Source organism: Raphanus sativus, chromosome 5, assembly GCF_000801105.2.
Source record: "Raphanus sativus cultivar WK10039 chromosome 5, ASM80110v3, whole genome shotgun sequence".
Classification (NCBI taxonomy): domain Eukaryota; kingdom Viridiplantae; phylum Streptophyta; class Magnoliopsida; order Brassicales; family Brassicaceae; genus Raphanus; species Raphanus sativus.
The window spans coordinates 9543128-9561836 of record NC_079515.1 but is presented as its reverse complement, the minus strand read 5'-3'; the positions used below and the strand labels follow the sequence as shown (position 1 = coordinate 9561836).

Here is an 18709-nt window from a genome sequence, read left to right as displayed (position 1 = left end):
CCAATATATACATAATTATATAAAGAAAACACAACTGTATACATATTAAAAAAAATTAAACACATATACATATTAATTTGACAATACTATATAATTTTAATTTTTATTATATAAGTTCGCGCTGCACAAAGCACATCCTAGTTATAAATGGTTTAGTATGTCAGATTGGTCCAGCCAGACTCCACTGTGTGACGTGTCCCAATTCGGATCATAGAAGATGTCTTGGTTTGGCTGAGTCTGATTTTGGATCTGGTGTAGTAGTGAATTAGCCCAGTCGTATTTTGTGGGGGTCCGACTTCAGATTTTTGTCTTTATTGAAACAATCAACGAAGAGTTAAAAACAAGGTGTTTAAATTCGTTGAAATTGTTCTAGCAGTTAGTCTATATACTTTATATACTAGTGATATAAAACGTAAAAGTGCAATATATTTTTCTGGTGATAATTGAGATGTGACTATTCTAATAGTGAACATTTTGATTCTATACGAGAATGATTAAGTTGTAATCTTAGGTTAAATCATTTTGATATGAAACTTTGTTATTTTTATGGTTCCCACCATAATACTGACGTGTAACCACATCATCCTCCGTCCATCTTTCTCTCTTCCAGTGTCTTTCTTTCCTTTGGTCTGCAGATTTTTTTCCTACCATTTGGTAGAAGCCACAATAACGACAAATAAATGAGAACCGACACAATATATGTGGAAGTAATTATTATTGAGCTATTATTAACACATAATAATAAATAAAATAGTTTATTTATTTTATTTTTTTGTCTCATAGTGGGGATCTTTTGTCGTTTAGTAAAAGAAGTGAAACAATAATGAAGCCTTTTGTCTGGTTTCTTCTGAAATTTATCTGCTAAATCGTTCACATAGATCTTTGAACATGATACTTCACATCCCGTGAAGAGAGAAAAATTGAGACCATCATGTCTCGATCACACTTCCAATTTTTTTTTTCTTTTGCCAACACTGAAAAAATATTATTTTGGAATATCACTTTCTATTTCAAAAAATTATATTAAACTTTTATATATATTCATAAAATATTTTAAAATTTAATTATAAATATTTTGTTTTTCTGATTAATTATTTCCCATTACTTTTACTAATTAAAATCTAACAAACACGCTTATATGATTTTTTAAAAGTTTACAATTTACTATTGTTATCTAATATTTTTTTAATATATAAATGTATCTTTTTAAAATAAATCTAATCTATTAATTTAGGATTTTAATTTTCATCTACTGTTGACAAATTTTAGTATGACCACTTAATTAATTACTTAATGTGATATATTTGATTATTTATAGTAAATCTTATTAATCAATTACGATATTATAATAAATAAATTTAACAATAAATTTTATTTTCTTTCTAATTATAACAAAATTTGTTAGAAAAAAAGTCTAACAAAATTCTACCAAACATTTTAAATATTTTATTATAAAATAATGCTAATTAAAATTTTATCATAAAACAAAAAAATTAAAATTATGTTATCTTTATAAATTTATCATTGTAGTATATATTATAATAAAATAGATGTGCTCTATGAACTAAAAATTAATATTAAATTGGTAGATTAACTTATTTTTTAAATGCTTTCATTTAAATAAATTCCTTGTTCGTCGTTAAAATGGATTAAATTCTTAAATTATCTATCATTTTATGCAAAGTTTAAAATTATAAACATTTTTTAATTTTTATTTACAACTACATATTATATTTTGTTTATTTTAAAATTCAAAGCAATATATTATCTAAAATGATTATATACAAAATATAATAGTACATAACTAACATTTAGTTAATGTATTTTTTACCAAACATGCTATTAAAACTTTGAAATTTTAATAATTAATTAATGACCAATTAATTCAAAAATAACAATGTATTTACTTATAAAATTTCACAAATACAAAAATGATAGATTTTCATGTATATTTCTTAAACACAAAATGAAAATATAAATTATCATAAACAAATATATATTTATAGTATAACTAAATAATTTTAAAATGTATCTTATACAAACTATAGAAATTAAAAAGCTATATTAAAGGAGATTTTGTATTTGATTAACTAAGATTGTATTGTGATGAACTCGAAAATATATTAATAAATAATAACATTAATAAGAAATTAAAATGTATAAAAACTAATTTATGTTCATTATGACGAATAAGCCTAAACAATAAGATTATAGGAGTATACAATATATAACACCAAATATAAATTATATATTTAAAATTTTTATGATGATATAAAAGCTATATATTTATAAAATGAAATAAATATCTGCACGTATGGGAGGTAAAACTCTAGTTATTTTTTAAAGCATGGATCATTTTGAAAATGAAAGGAATATATGCTTAATGATATAACGAAATACATTATATGCACACATGTATCGACATAAACATGGATCTGATCTTGTTCTTTCTTATTCTTTATGTTCCTTCTCGGCATACATATGAACACATAAACACACCCAACTCCACCATACACACACACACATAATATATTACAAGTTGTAGTTACATTGGGGGATTTAATCATGACACTAAACCCCCTAAGTGGGAAACATTCCTGTACATTATACTCACAAGAGTCCCACAACTAAATTCTTAAAATTAAAACAAATTAAGTGGTAACTAGTTAATGGAAGGGGAAAGGGGTGTGAAAATAATATAGTTAATTGAGAATCTTGGCAAAATCAAGTGACTTCTTGCCTTGGAGCTTGTTGGAGACATAGTGATAACTATAGTCACCATGATTGTAGCTTCTATACTTGCATGGGTTGGTTTCATCATCAACCAACTCACCCATTGGCTCTATTTTAACCTCGTAGTTTGGTGCATAGAATGTCACTATGGTAAGCCTCTCCCTTTCTCTGTTTGTCACTGCTCTATGCTCTACACTCTTGTACTTCCCATTAGTTAACACCTACACGCACATATACAAAATTTCATATAATTTTGTAGATATAAGTTAATTTTGATTGAAATCTATTTAAAATAATACCTCAATTGTATCACCAATGTTGATGACAAGGGCATTGGGAAGAGGTAGTACAGGGACCCAAGTGTTGTCCTTGAGGATCTGAAGCCCAACACAGCTGTTCTTACTCTGTTGAAGAACAGTGAGAGCACTACCATCAGAATGTGGGCTGAGTCCCAAGACAAGATCAGGACGTGAACATGGTGGGTAATAGTTCATCCTTACTGCTTGCACTGCTTCCCCAAACATTTCTTCAAATTTCTCTTCCTTTAGATCCAAGCTTATTGCTATGTACTTCAACAACCTCTTGCATAATTTCCTTATCTCTTTTGAGTAACCTTCAAGATTTTCACTATAGAAAAAGAAAAGTAATTGCTTAGCCACATTTTTTTTGGCACAAAGCCACTTATACTTTTAGAAAAGAGGAATTAATAATTGAAAATATGTATCACTAAGCTACGCTATGTAAATATTTTAATTATCAGATGATCCACTATAAGTTTTTAAAACATGAATCATGATTAATTTTGAACATGGATACAGTATACATGACACTTTCTAGCAAATATTATTTTAATTTGCGTGCCACATGCTCATTAGTTAATCTCTATAGAATATGATAATCATGAAAACTGAACAAAGGTATTTCAGAAGATTAAATAATTAAAGGGAAAATAAGGGTTTTTTTAGGAGAACCTGAACCGGGCCGGTTTAGAAGGCCATAGTTTGGGGTTGCGAATAGAAGGAGGATGAACACCAAGAGCAAACATGTTGCACCAATCAAGCTTCTGATCTTCAGAGAAGATGAAAGCTTGACCGTAACCTTGTACGGTCCCTGGCTCCATTGGATACTTCTTCTTCTCCACCAGTGGCATCTCGAAGAACTCCTTGGCCACCTTCTCTATACCTTCCACCACACCCCCTTCAATCCCATGATTTATAACCTATAGAAGAAAAACTCTGAGATTCATATGTAGTTCAAACATGTTAAGTATGGGCTAATAAACCCAATTATCTAAAGAATGTATTTATAGTAGAAAATAGATTACTGTATATGATTTTGACAAATAGACAATGTTTTGGAAGAAAAAATCATAAATTTTACCTGGAAAAATCCCCAGTCTTCACAAGCTTGTGACAGCTTAAGAATCTCAAAGAGAAAATCATCATGAGTGTGAGGTTTAGACAGTTTAGAGAGATCAACAACAGGAATATGATGATGAAGGTGAGTCTTATGAGACACTAAGACACCTCTCTCATTGGCTTCTCTTATGAACCTCTCTGGAACTTTGTTTGGTTTTGTTTTTATTAATTCTTGGACATCATCTATTTTCCCAACTCTAATCGAAGAAATGGGTAGAGGAGCCATATTGAAGCAAGCAAACTCGGAAGGAGAATTAAGATCTTATTTGTTTTCTCTTACTTTTTTGGAATTTAGCTAAAACAAGTGGACTCGTTGCGGTATGAGTCGTGAGAGAGTACATTTTATAGAAGAAATGCGTGGAGCTCAGTGATGTTTATTATGTTTGCATGTTGTGGGTTAACTGAGTGTTGCAGGTTTTGTGGAGTGGGGGTCCATTTTGTGCACTTTCGAATTTCTTTCTATTTTTAAAGAATCTATCTTATTAAAGTAGAAGTACTTTAAGCTTTTGTTTGGTAATAGGGATAAGAGTTTAAAAAATTAAATTTTGTTTGGTAACAAAGATAGTAGAGAATTTTGTATTTTCCTTATTTAAATGATAGATTTAAGTATTTAATGTCTTTTCCTAATTTAAATAATAGATTTCTTTAATAGAATGAATCTTAACCAAAATAAATTTCTTTATAATTTTTTGTTAACATTAAATATTTTTCAATACTTATTAATAAAAATAATAAAATAAAAATCACACATCAAAATCAATTTATATATCATATAAATAAAATTTAAAATATTTTATTTATAAATTGTTAGTATAACACTTTTATAATATAAGTCCAATTAGTTATAAATATTAGATTTTTTATATGATACACTGTGATATAATAGACGACTAAAATCATATAATATAATTATTTAAAGTAATAAATATTTTTTTTTTGTTTTAAAATGTTATACTAACAATTATGTAATACATATTAATTTATATATATATATATATAGATATTATCATTAGAACAAAGAAAAAAATTGAAGTGAAATCAAATATTTATACAGCCACGGGTCAAACTATAGAAATAAACAACAATGGCGTAAGATTTTTTTTAAACAAATTTATTTTAATTTCAAATATGTTTACATATTTTATTTATTTATAAATTATTTTATTTTTTTATTAATAATGCTAAGATTTTAGAATTGGAAAAAATTATGACCCATCTCTATATTATTTGAATTCGGAATTTAAAATTTATATCAAAATAGTTTTTTAAACTTAATTTTTATTATAACTACAAATGTTAATTTTCAATCTAAATTTATGTTTAAATATTATAAATATATCATTTATAAATAAAAAAACTTAAAACATAAAATAAATACCCGCCCGGTTGGGCGGGTCAAGATCTAGTTTAGTGTTATGGCGTAAGTTCACACTGAATAACATAAAAATAAATAATTGCTTTCCAAAGCTCCTTGTATGTTCATTTTTTCGACCATATTAATCATTAAAAATCTCTAAATAATTCTCAAATTACCCACCAACCTCAATCAATAAGAAAAGTAATTGTTTTTAGCGAATAGAAAACCCTCCAGTTATCTATTTTATGTGTAATGCACTATATTTATATAGTACTAATACGGAGTATTATTTTGGATACTATATTAAAAAAATTCCAAAAATATTTTTAAATTTTTGGTAGAAAATTGCTACTGTTGCGTATTTTTCATTTTAGTTCACGATATTAAATAGGACTGGGCAAAAAATTTGAACCCGAAAGATTCAATTGAATTCGATTCAAAAAAGTAGTATGGAATCCTAATCGAATTTGGTTAAATATATAAATGTGTTTAAAATTTTGGTATCTAAAGAACGGGAACCGAACCCGATCCGAACCAAAATATTTTGAGTAGTCGAATATATGCAAATCAAATTTATATCTCTGAATATGAATAGCTATTTTAGATTTAATATTCAAAAAATCTGAATGTAAAAAGATATTTTGAAATTCTCTACAATACTTAAAAATATGTACAAATAGTCAAAATTAAACATCTAAATAGCTAAACAATATTCAAAACATCAATAATATTTAAAATATATGTTGATTCTCTATCCAGTTATTCAAGCCAAACCAATTTTTATGTTAAGTGTAGATATTTTTGCATACATTATTCAAATTTATATGTTATATATTATTTTTTATTTTTAGATTTTGAGAAATTTAAATTATCTATGAATTTTAAAAATTTTAAAATAATTTAAACGGTTATCTGACCCTGAACCGAACCCGTAAAGATCCGAACCAAAATTTTTAAATATCCGAATGAGATTAAAATTTCAATCCTGAAAATCTGAAAACCAGAACCTAATCTGAATGGGTACACCGGACTGCCTATCCCTTATACTGAGGGTGTGGATATACTTTTTCAATTTTTATTGAATATGATCAGGGTCGGCAAAAATTAGTGATAGAATCGCAAGAATAGATTTTATATGTGCAATCGAGTTTAAATTTCTCTAACTCTTTTCTTTTTTACCAAAAGCTGCTCAATTTTTGTTTTATTTTAATTTTGAAATCTCAAGAACGATTTTGTATTTGATAAAATAAAATAACAAGTTATGTAATAATTAATCTTCTTTTTTGGAATCATTAACCTTCATGTATACATCTTGTTTTAAAATTTCAATGCCAAAATTTTCCCAAACGTTTTAGTGTATTTAGAGGACCGATCATGAGATTTTCGAAAAAAATATAAACAATTTAGTAGAAAATTTAATTATCCTTTTTAGCAAATTAGAGTCATATGCCTAATTTTTGGTGTCCAGGACTTTAATGTGTATCTTCGAAATGATGGAGGAGTTAAATTAATTCTCATGTTTTCTCCTTTCTATTAACGTTTATCGAGAAAATTGACGATATAGAACGATTGTGATGGATGTTGGACTGAAAATGTTTTACTTCGAAACTTTTTTCAAGATAGAATACTCATAATTGTTGCAGAAAGAAGAAGATTGTATGAAAACAAATTTTCAGCCAAAACATCCTGCCACAATTGAAACGAACACACCAAGTTTGAAATAGTGGAAGGCTGGAAGCATGAAGCATCAGATACTCATCAAAGATAATAAACAGTGGTTGGTAAGTGGTAACCCTCGTATGTTATTAGTTTTTTTTTTAAATTAGTGTGACATGCGTTGGGCAAGCTTATGTTGGTTGATAAACCATAACATATTGACATAAAAATTTACAATGACTTTTTGTGTATATATTAATTAAGAAAAAAGTTAAGAAGTCGATATTTATGTGTTTAGAGAGAAATTTATGTGTGTTTTTAAAAACAAAACGGTAACTATAGCTAATTACCATTTACCTATGATCATTATTATTATTAACGATAATTATTAAAAAAAGATATTTTTGAGAAGAAAGGATAATTTTTTTTTTGAGAAAAAGAGAGATATTAACTTTGCACAAAGATTAACATTACTAATCAGCTTATCAGCTTCCAGCCATCACACCAAAATAAGGAAACAATATAAGAGAAAAAGCTCAGTATTGTTTTTGTAGTCCATGTGGTAAGCTCCGGCAACGATCCATACCGTTGTTCTGTGCCACAAGTTCTTATACTTTAATAAAGCGGTAATAGTCTGATGGCAAGAAAAAACTTGGAACAATGTATAAACCTGTCGATCTTGAATTCGAGTTTTCCCGGAAACTAAATTCGTTTGATCAGATGACATAGACGACCTGTTTCAACAGAGAGTGTCATGAAGAGATGGGATTAGGAAAATAGTATATGCAAATCTATCTTATTAAAACAGGAACATTACAACTTCTTCTAGGTGGATTTTTAAAGGTGGACTTCATATATTTAAATTAAATGTATCATTCTTTATATATAATACGTACCATAGTCTAACTTTGCATTGATATATTTCCTTAAATACAGTTCTTCCTTTTGTCCATATTCCATATATGATTTTTACATTTATTACATGTCGATTTAAATAAGATATACTAAGAATACTAAAAATATTAATCGTTCTATAATTACCCTATACAATTCATTTTAAATTGATCAGTATACTTTCATTGGCCATATTAATTTTATTAGTACGAATAACATTAGGTAGATAAGTCATAGACACATACATAAAGATATGACTATTCTTATAACTACGTTGTGCCTAATCTACTTTCTAAAACAAATAACACATACCTTCATATATTGTATAGAATATAGTAATATTGTATAGTATTATACTTATACAATAATACTAAAAACAAACCAAACTGAAATATAATATATATCGAAAATACTTTGAACCATTACACACAAAATATATTAGACCTCAGAGATAAAATTCACTTTGAAATTATGTAATAATTATTTTAAAAAATTAAATTTCGTAATGTACAAAAAAATATAACTTTTATATAAAATTTTGTGTTACAATAAAAAGACACAAACTCGCGCTTGCAAAATGTTATTTTTTACATACGAAAGACAGTTTTGATATTGTTCTTTAAACACAAAATTGAATTATACAAGCTCGATACTACATAAAACTAAACAATATAGAATACATTTCAAAAATAAAACCCGTGCGGGTGTGCATATGTTTATATAATATATAAATATATTATGTTACACATATTTTCATAGAAATAATACCCCAATGTAAGTTTTGTATGATAAATGTTGAAAATACAAAATATATAGCACTATATATTTTAAATAATACAGAAAAATCTACTTTACGTTATCATAAAATTTAAAAATCAAATTTAGTAATTAAACACATTGATTATTTAAACACATTAGTACACATTGTTATTTATCAAAATTTTATATTAATACACATTGGCGATCATGTATAACATTTAGTAAAAATAAAGATTAAAAAAATGACTCCCGCTCAGTCGAGCGGGTCATGATCTAGTCGTTAATTAAAATGTATTAAACTATAGTATTTTGTTAATTGGTAAAAGCAATGAACGGAAAGTGAATAAGACTTTCGATCCCTACTTTACTTTAGCCTTTATTTGTATTGTGTATGTGAATACGATTATGAAAAGATGCAGTTATACAAACTTTGTTTGGCATATTTAAAACTTCAGTGTAAAAAACGAATACATACCATAGTATGTGTATGTTCCTGTTTCAAAGAAAAAGTATGTATGTTTTTCTTACTTTTCCAACTTTCCCTTACATTAAAAATAATAAACAAGTAAAAAGAAGTCTTAATGTCTTAGGATCAGTGTTTTAAGAAAAATCTAGCAAAAAGAAAGATTCGTTAAGTTTACTTTGTTTACTTTGTTGACGTTCACAGAACGAGACAACTTATAAACCTAAAGTCAAGTTTCTTGAAAATTCAGTTTTCCTAAGTTTGCTTTTTTTTTTTGTCTGCAAAAAATAACCAAAAGCAAACGTATACCAATTAGAGTTGAAATCTACCTAACCACATGCCAATTAGCTGCCAATAGACCTAAATTACTCTATATATGTGATATTCTCGATGTATGAATAATGATCGTTCATTGGTTCTTATAGCTAGCAATATATCTCTACAAAATCTCATTATAGAATTCGTTTAGAAACGATTGATAAAAAACATTTTAAATTTAATCGATTTTGGTTTGGTTTGGATTAGCGTATGATTGTTTATTACTAAATAAAACTTAATACGGACTTACAACTTAGAATCAGTTTACCGGTTGAACATATAGTGGTTGGTCGATATTTAATATAATTTAAACTTTTTAATTAAGTTCAATGTTATTTTAAATTTCTATAACATATGTATTTTTGGAGTATATATGCCATCATTATTTATATAAATTCCACTGCCTGCATCCACAACTGATGTTTGTCTATTGTTGATTCACTAAATGTTTCATATATATATAATGGTTAACGAATTTTCAACTTGTAAACCAATGTCTTCTTTACTTGGAAGACTTTGTCTCATATTCGTTCGATGTTGTTAACTGAATAATTACTCAAATTTTGAAACTTGTACGTCTATTTCTCTCTCGACCTCTCGAACACGAAGATTGAAGATCGAAGTAGACTTGTAGCCCAATGAAAAGAAAAATTCTAAAAGTATATGATAATTTTTTTTCCAAGAATTAAAGGAAAAAGTAAAAGAGAAACTGAATGTAGAGAGGGTGAGTTTGGAGATAATAAAAATTGTGGAGTTGAAACAGAAGAAAGTGGGTACGTTAAGGTAGGGGCCAAAGTTTTTGTGTTTATGAGTTTCAGAGAGAAAGTGATGTGCCGACCAGATCTAGTGATCTTCTCGTAGCATTTCCTTCCCACATTGTGCCTTCTCTCTTTTCCTTTTTAACTTTCTTTTTATTATTTTATATACTATTTTCATATTTACTTAGAATGAAATCACATGGTGTAACGTTGACTCGCCAACCAAGAACTCAAAACATAACATTTCTTACTATATTTTTACCGTGAAGTGTATTTTTACAACAACGCACGAGAGCGCTTAGTCTGGCGACAATCTAGAAGTGTAGTGACAAAAATTCAGAGGAATCTTTTGTGCTTTTTGACGAAATGTTTAGAGGAATCTCCTTCGTTACAACTTGGCCATAAAGGTTTAACGATGTGTGGGAGGAAAAAAAAGCTTTTCCGAAGAAAGAGGAATATGTCTGTTTTGCTATCATAATTATGTCTATTGACAAAAACACAATAACTTTAAATCAAGCAAAAATCTAAATTACAAGAAACATATAATGAGATAGTTATTTGTTATTTTGTAAACCCTAATAATTATTAAGCCAGCAAACCCCCAGAAAAGAAAAGAAAACTTTTTTTTTTGTTTAACCAGGAGGTGATCCAAAGACTTTCTAGGCCCAAGACTAATCCCCCTGAGGCCGACGATAACCCACGTATTCTTGCGATTTAACGCTAGCCCCGGTGGCCAAGTGAAATCGAACCCAGAGCGGAAGCTCCAGCCGGAGCCCCTTTACCACTAGGCCAAGACAACTTGGTTAAGAAAAGAAAACTTTCAGTATCTCAAATCATGTTTGGTCCACATCCTTATCAATTATTTGTTCTTGTTGAGTCACAGAACAAGTTAGGCAATAAGAAGGGTTTCAGACTATCCCTAGCTCTACACAATCCAATGTACCACCACAATATCCTACGAGTTTTGTCTAGCCATTTTCAATACAACACCGAATTTGATATAATTGCATCTGTCGAAAGTTAGAATATAATGTACTAGTTCTCCCATGTTTCCTCTTTCATAACAAATCTGAGCGTTTTGGTAAGTTTTTATGCATAATTTTTCTTTATTTAATAACTTTTTGTTGCATAAAACTCTTACTTTTTTTTTAAACTAAATTTCTCCAACCTCTCTAATCTCTTTAAACATGAAAACACCAAACTTTATATCAATTTTTCATTTTTCATGTCTTTCTTACTAATTTATTTTGTTTTGTAGGTTTTTATCACATAGTTCTCATCTTTCACTTTTTTAAAGGTATATCTAAATTTTTTAGATATGTATTTTTTATGTGTATTTTAAGGTAAATTTATCTCATCTTCCACTTATTTTCTTTTTTTTTTAAACTCATTTAAGCATTTTTGGATTTGCAGGTTTTTCAGATCGGTTGGATATTCAGGTTTTTCAGATCTGGATCAGACTTTGAAATCTTCTGAAAATCTTCTCGGAAGTCTTCTAAAATGGAAGTCTTCTAACCGAGTCTTCTCTCATGTCTTCTCTTTCATAACAGATCCGAGCGTTTTGGTAAGTTTTCATATCTGGTTTTTCTTCATTTAGTAACTTCTTGTTGCATAAAGCTTTTACCTTTTTTCTAAACTCTCCAACCTCTATCTAATCTCTTTAAACATGAAAACACCAAACTTATAATAATTTTTCATTTTTTCTCATGTTTTTCTCACTAATCTATCTTTTTAAAAGTTTTCAATCAGATGGTTCTCATCTTCCACTGGGATATGTATTTTGTTTGTTCTTTAAAGTAGATATATTTCATCTTCCACTTTTTTATCAACTGGTTTTATTTCTTAAGCCCAATGGGCCAGTACAAGGAATATCAGAGTCCAATTCACTTCATTACACTCAAAGCTTAAACTAAAACCTAAGAAAACAGATTTACTGAAATTATCACTTTTGTTATAGACACCGGAAATTCCGACGAAAACTTATACATTAGGGTTTCGGTTTGGATTTTCATTTCCTCGAGATTATGTTGCAATATTCCGACGAAATTCCGACAAACTAGCCAAATTCTTCAGAATTTCTTTATTTCCGATAGAATTCCGAAGAATAAATATTTGATATGATTTATTCAATATTAATGTAAACTCGGATACCTACAAGGTCATATAAACACATATTAAGTATCTAATAGGATGTGAGTTAATAATCATTCCATTTTTCAACTTATAAAATATGCTATGAATATATAAGCGGATACATAATATCTCAAATAAAAACTTATATACTTAAACAACATATTTCGGTGATAAAATTTACAATATTGATATTTTTAAAATATGATATCGTATGAACACTTATATAATTTATTATGCAGGTAATTCCTTCTAAATCATCAAAAAATTAAATTTTATTGTAGGTCAAAATTTTCATGTTTTTAAATCCGAAACCACTTTTCATCGAAAATACGTCGGAATTTTCTGACAGATTTTTGACGGATCTAACTTTTACCCAATTGAAAAGCATACATAGAATATGCCATATTCGTCAGAATTCCGTTAAAATTTTCCTACAAAATTCCAACGAATATAGAATATTCTTGTCTCGAAATTTGGTTAGTTGACCATTTGCCAAATGTTCCGATGAAATTCTAACGAAATTTTGACGAAAATACATGATCGTTAGAATTTCGTCGGAATTTGACTTTATCCTAAAAGAAATAGCCAAAATTTTTGTAGACCGCCAAATGCGAATTGATTCCGATGGAATTATGACAACCTTATTCCATCCGAAATATTAATATAAAAACAGAAACTTCTTCTACTTCCTCATTTCTCCTTTCTCTCTCTCTATCTCTAAAACACACAAATTCTCTCATCTCCTCTCTCTCTCTCTAATCCGGCGAATCTAAGCCATAAACTTCTCAAATCTCTTTCAAAATTTATGTAAGTCATCTATTTCTTTTTCTCATTTGTCTTGTGTAACTTTTTGAGTGTTAAATTGTGGATTTTAGGTTTTAAAGTTGAATTTAAGTTAGGATGAAGAATTTTATGAATTAGATGTTAGATTTTGTTGTTAGGTTGTGGTTTAGATAGGTTTTGATTGTGATTTTGTGGCTTGTTTATTTAATTTGTGATTTGTGAAATTTATATAGTTGTATTACTTTATAATTCTTTTCTGAATTTGTAAAACGTTTTCAGAGTTTTTTAATATCTTTTAAAAAACTTTTAGAGTTTTAAAAATATTTCAAACGTTTACATATATAAATTCTATTTATAAATTATTTCATATTTAAAACGTTTTTATTATATATATAAAAGAATTTAATTTAATTTATATAATATATATTAACATTTTAAATTAATTTATATTAAAACAATTATATATATATATATAAAGAATTTTGTGAAATTTAGAAAGTATTAAAATTATTTTATAATTTTTTGGCGTTTTTGTAATTTTAAAAAAGTTTTATAACTAAATATATTTAAAAACGTTTTAAAGTTTTTATATATTTATATATAAAGGATTAAGTTTTATTGTAATTATATATAAATAATGAAAATATTTATTATAAACAATTGCATATATATTTTAAAAATTAATTAATAAATTTAAATTTTATATTTTAAATAAAAAAATGTTTTCTTTAATAGTTTATAAAATTTCCGACAAATATCATCCGTCCGATTTTCGTTGAAATTAATTTGTTGAAAAAGTTGTGTCGAAAATTTATTTATTGGAAATTCGTTGTAATTGAGTCTGTTGGAAATTTGTCAGAATTTAATATGTTGGAAATTCGTTAGAAATTTTTCAAATAGTCTGATAAAATTTCGAGAATTTTTTTTCCGATGAGATAGAACTGAAAAAAAATATTTGTCGAAAATTTATCGAAATAGCATTATCCCGACAGAACTCCGATGGATTTCTCCATCAGAATTCGTCTGTTTTCTTGTTGTGGCACAACAACAAGAGTTTGAATAAAGAGAGGAGTACAAAACTAAAAATAAAGCTGCTAGTATATTACAAACCTGATTTTTACCAACCATGAAGCATGTGATCTTTTCTAAGCATGATATGCACAACTAACCATGATAAGCTTCTATAGATTCTCAACAGAACTATAGAAGCCCGATCTCTACTAACCAATGATAGGCACATCATACTAGAACATAGCCAAAAATAGATATTTATGCAATCACACTTACGTACCAAGGTGTTACTCCAAAATCAAGTCATGTGTATACTACTCTTACCACTTCCAGTAGCTATATGTAAGATCCTTTAAAGGCATTCTTGATACCATATATTACCAAAAGAATATCTTTATCACTTCGAGTGGAGTTTACTGATGTCTGGGCTGAAACGTCTATGGGCTTTCATCCATATTGTTTTGGGCTAAGCAAGGTTTTCTATCTTAACCAAAAAAAAAGAAACAAAGGAGGTTCTGTGTGCGAGTTCGAATGCCGAAAGTGGGAATCAAGCAGCAATGTTTGGTTGTGTCTCTGAGAGGGAGCGCGTGTAACCCATTCAAAGCAAACACGTTCCTTCACTTTCTTGGTTCTCTCTCTCTCTGTTCCTCCTGAATAAGGGCAGGTGAAAGCTACCGTTTGATTCGTATATTCCTCACATTGTAGCCATCTAGAGTTGTGTATTTGCCTTTGTAATCTATATCTATACGACAAGAGTGGGGGGGAGGGTGTATCAGCGTGCGTAAATGGGTCAGCAACTGCGTCGAGCCGTTGGGAGAGTCAAAGAAGTTGAAAAGTTTCCGTCAAGGGTCTCCGTCGTCGATCGGAGATCTCTTCCTAAGGAAGAACTCAGCAGCGCCGTGAAATCTCCGTCCACCCCCGCCGTTAGTGATGTTTCTGGTATTCCAAAGCTTTCACGTTTCTTATCAACACTGATTTTTTTATGGTGAAGAATCTTGGATAGAAAGGTTGTGTTTTTTTTTTTGAATCTGAGTTTTGTTGTTTTGTTATCTGTTAGATGAAGCTAGAGGAAGCAGTGGTGATACTGTTTTAGAAGAAAGAGACCCGCAATACGATACAATGTTGAACCAAATGGTTGGGAGGATAAAGGCTAAACCCGGTGGCAAAGCTGAGATGGGAGAGGTCAGTAGTGACTAGTGTCCCACTCTTGTCTCTTGTTTGTTACAAATCCATCTTATCAGAACAAATATGTCCTTTTGAGGTTTGATATTGATTCATCCCACTTACCTGCATTGGTAGGTAGTTATCTATGCATAAACGCTTAGTCTAGACCATAGTTTCAGAGTCTAAAATTATGTAGTTGTATCTGAGAACGTTCTTGAAAGCCTTTGTGTTGTCTTAACTAATAATGTCAGGCTCTGTCATTTTACGTAGGCATCGGTAGTGGAAACCTCGAAAAGGCCACTCCCAAAGCTCCGGAACACAACCCCTGAATCAACAAGGTACGAGGAAAAACCGGTGCCGCAAGGGACACTGAACGTGGCTCAAGTGAGACACATCATGCTTCTCTATCAGGGCAAGGCTCAGGATCACAACGGTCCAATGAGTGTGAACGAGATTGCCAAAAACTACAGGATTGACGTCTCCCAGGTCCACAAAATCACTCAGTTCCTTTCTTTGCCACCAGAGGCTACTGACAAGCAGAAGAAACGTTACGAATAAAAAGTAAAAGACTCTGTTTGTTCATCTAGATTCAATATTTTTTTCTCTAGCAATAATGTAAGAAGGATACAAAGCTTTACACACGTGTGACAACAATACCATAAGGTTCTTTCTTATGATTGTTTAGTTGCGTGGAACAAGACAAGATAATAAATCTATTTGCAGAGAGATGCAAGAACTCTGCGAGGAGGATCAAACGGTCTTCGTGAGTGAAGAACAGCCCAGTTGTCTATAAGCAGAACATCACCTCTCTGCCAAGGAACAGCAACACATTCTTCTTCGAGTATCCTTAAACAGTCGTGGACTATATCTTCCGGTAAAGGCTTCCCATCTCCAAAAGTCACAGCCTTTCTTGGATCATTCCTCTTATCCTCCCACCCTGTGTAAGCAGCCACCATGCTGTTGAACCACACTTTACGGTTCCTCGACTTGTCGTACTTGATAGCCGGGATTGGACCCATTATTGTCTTGGCTCCTCCTTCCTCGGTCCATTCCAGCTTCATTCCCAGTTTAGTTGCCCTGTCAAATCAACCGATCAAAAGCCACTTAGAGAGAGAGAGAGAGAGAGATGATGAAGTAAAGTTTACCTTTCCTCAGCAACGTTCTTGTCGTGTGTCAAGAAAGTTGATTTCCAGCCACGGCCAATGGGTGAAGAAGGATCATCAGCTTCCCCTAAAACCCTAACGTAGACCAAACCATGTTCCTCCAACCTCTGAACAAACTCTGGATGCTTCTCTTTCATTCTCTCGTACACAACATGACTCAACACAATCGGTGTCTCTCCTCCACACTTAGGCTCCACCTCACAGTAAAAGAACAACTTTGATGGAAACTCAGGAACCTAACAACACACAACCAATAAAGATCCAATCTTTATAAAGCTAAAAACCATTTTTAAAACAGACCTGAGCCATCTCGTGGTGAAAGGGGATCTTTTGATCAGGAGGAGACTCGTTGGCAGTGAAGACACGGCCGACGACGCTAGTGCGTGGCGCGGCGCCTCCCACGTAAGGAAGCTCGTCGTAGCCGAAAGCCTCGACGACGTCGTTGAAGTCGGAGGCGGTAGAGACGGGGAAGCCTCGGAAGAGGACGGCTCCGGATCGGTGGAGGAGGGAGTCGAGATAGGGTTTGTGGGTGGTGATTGTTTGTGTGAAGAGTGGGAGAGACGGAGCAGGGAGTGGGAGAGACGGTGACTGAGTGATCACCGCAGGGAAAGGTTTTGATTCGTAGAGCTTTTGGTGTGGGATTCGAGTTTCCACCAATGATTCTGCCATTTTTTGTCAAATGTTTCTAATTTTCTTTTTTTTTTCAGGCTCTGTTCTTGCAAAAGTCTGTTGCTGGACAGTTCGTGTCAGTATCTGAGTATGTCCATGTGTACCCAATGTTTATGGTTATCTCTAACCATTTATTCATGGAAAATAAATTCGTTATGCCTTTAGTCCTTTTTCACACGTTTTTAACAGATTCTATAATACATAGTTTGGTGTTTTTCGGACATAATCATTTTACAAATATTTATTAATTTTGTAATATTGTTTCAAAAACTAATAAAATAAATTATTATTTATATTTCTAGCTGACAAAACAATATATAAGAATTATCTTTTATTTTTTTTTAATTTGTTATTTTTGAAAATTTTATTATATTATTTTATAATCAACTATCTAATGCAACAGATAAATCAAATAGTATTGTATAATTATACAATAATATCAAGTGTAATAATATTTTATCCAGTTAACTTAACGTGAAAATTCGGATGAAAAACATCATCTTGCAAATATAGATTTGTGAAAGTTATTAGGTTTCTTAGCAAAAGCAGCTAAAAGTCAAATACATTTTCATATGGATGCTAAATTTGTATTTGTATATGGACAACGAATATTCGAATCAATATAGCCACAGGACCATCTTTAGGGCATCTCCAATTCAACTCCATTTTTTCCTTCAAAATAGAGTAAAAGTGAGTTTGGAATAGAAAATGTTCCAATTCCATTCCATTTCTCACTCCATAATGGAGTTTACTCCATAAATGGAGTAATCTAATTTTTTTTTGTTCATCACTCTATTATGGAGTGAGAAATGGAGTGGGGTTAGAGCATTTTTATTCCATAATCACTTTTACTCTATTTTGGAAGAAAAAATGGTGTTTTACATTGGAGATGCTCTTATACTACAAAATAGATTTAAGCGTCTGTGCTAGCTTTTATTGATCAAAGTAAATACGGATATACCATAAAACTAACTAACTAACAAAAAAAAAAAATTAGTTAGTTTTACGATAAATTGTTCTTGAGCTTAGCAGCAGCGTCAACATGTCTCCAAAGGAGGAAAAAAAATTGAGGAACAAGTTAAAAATATTAGAAAAATTGCTTTAGATACAAAATACAATGAATGACATTATTGTGGATGTTTTGTGGTGAGGTTTGTTAGTTTATTGGTCTTGCATGTTGGTTCATTGGAACTTCGGGTAACATCTACTATTTCGAGAATAAGAAAAAAAAATGATCATTGTTCTATGGTTTAAAATTTTAAATTTATAGGTAAATCTTCAGTTAATTGATTAATTAAGCTTACGAATACTAACATGCAATGCACAGACGAAAGGAAATTTTAGCAAAAAGAAAAGGACGAAAGGAAAATTGTTTAGATAAAAAACTATATATATGGATTTGACGAAAATATTAGAATTCTGAGCCGTTT

At 30.0% G+C, this 18709-nt stretch overlaps 3 protein-coding genes across 4 annotated transcripts; 1 reads left to right on the top strand and 2 right to left on the bottom strand.

The window, feature by feature from the left end:
* Positions 1-2418: 2418 nt before the first annotated feature.
* LOC108805359 (protein SRG1) lies at positions 2419-4504 on the bottom strand. The gene is made up of 4 exons (XM_018577381.2): positions 4114-4504; positions 3705-3952; positions 3033-3360; positions 2419-2954 (listed from the first exon to the last, which is right to left on the bottom strand). Exons 1-4 carry the CDS (start codon positions 4375-4377, stop codon positions 2703-2705), a joined length of 1092 nt encoding a protein of 363 aa, XP_018432883.1. The 5' UTR covers positions 4378-4504; the 3' UTR covers positions 2419-2702.
* Positions 4505-11796: 7292 nt separating this feature from the next.
* On the top strand, positions 11797-16131 carry LOC108862799 (uncharacterized). Of its 2 annotated transcripts, XM_056986250.1 has the most exons (4): positions 11797-11920; positions 14989-15222; positions 15341-15465; positions 15718-16131. In XM_056986250.1, exons 2-4 carry the CDS (start codon positions 15069-15071, stop codon positions 16003-16005), a joined length of 567 nt encoding a protein of 188 aa, XP_056842230.1. In that variant the 5' UTR covers positions 11797-11920; positions 14989-15068; the 3' UTR covers positions 16006-16131. The 2 variants fall into 2 exon arrangements, with proteins under 2 accessions (XP_056842230.1, XP_018492547.1); XM_018637045.2 differs by lacking the exon at positions 11797-11920 and having other exon boundaries at positions 13967-15222.
* LOC108862797 (clavaminate synthase-like protein At3g21360) lies at positions 16032-17367 on the bottom strand. The gene is made up of 3 exons (XM_018637041.2): positions 16911-17367; positions 16593-16846; positions 16032-16524 (listed from the first exon to the last, which is right to left on the bottom strand). Exons 1-3 carry the CDS (start codon positions 17277-17279, stop codon positions 16161-16163), a joined length of 987 nt encoding a protein of 328 aa, XP_018492543.1. The 5' UTR covers positions 17280-17367; the 3' UTR covers positions 16032-16160.
* Between the last annotated feature and the right edge of the window lie 1342 nt (positions 17368-18709).

Excerpts from the sequence above, each read along its gene's own strand:
- LOC108805359 (XM_018577381.2), bottom strand. The coding sequence starts at position 4,377 with ATGGCTCCTCTACCCATTTCTTCGATTAGAGTTGGGAAAATAGATGAT. Across the intron at positions 3,953-4,113 it reads AAGACTGGGGATTTTTCCAG|GTTATAAATCATGGGATTGA; the intron begins GTAAAATTTATG and ends TTTCTTCTATAG. Across the intron at positions 3,361-3,704 it reads TCTAAACCGGCCCGGTTCAG|TGAAAATCTTGAAGGTTACT; the intron begins GTTCTCCTAAAA and ends CTTTTTCTATAG.
- LOC108862799 (XM_056986250.1), top strand. The coding sequence starts at position 15,069 with ATGGGTCAGCAACTGCGTCGAGCCGTTGGGAGAGTCAAAGAAGTTGAA. Across the intron at positions 15,223-15,340 it reads CGCCGTTAGTGATGTTTCTG|ATGAAGCTAGAGGAAGCAGT; the intron begins GTATTCCAAAGC and ends GTTATCTGTTAG. Across the intron at positions 15,466-15,717 it reads GCAAAGCTGAGATGGGAGAG|GCATCGGTAGTGGAAACCTC; the intron begins GTCAGTAGTGAC and ends CATTTTACGTAG.
- LOC108862797 (XM_018637041.2), bottom strand. The coding sequence starts at position 17,279 with ATGGCAGAATCATTGGTGGAAACTCGAATCCCACACCAAAAGCTCTAC. Across the intron at positions 16,847-16,910 it reads TTCACCACGAGATGGCTCAG|GTTCCTGAGTTTCCATCAAA; the intron begins GTCTGTTTTAAA and ends GTGTGTTGTTAG. Across the intron at positions 16,525-16,592 it reads AAGAACGTTGCTGAGGAAAG|GGCAACTAAACTGGGAATGA; the intron begins GTAAACTTTACT and ends TTGATTTGACAG.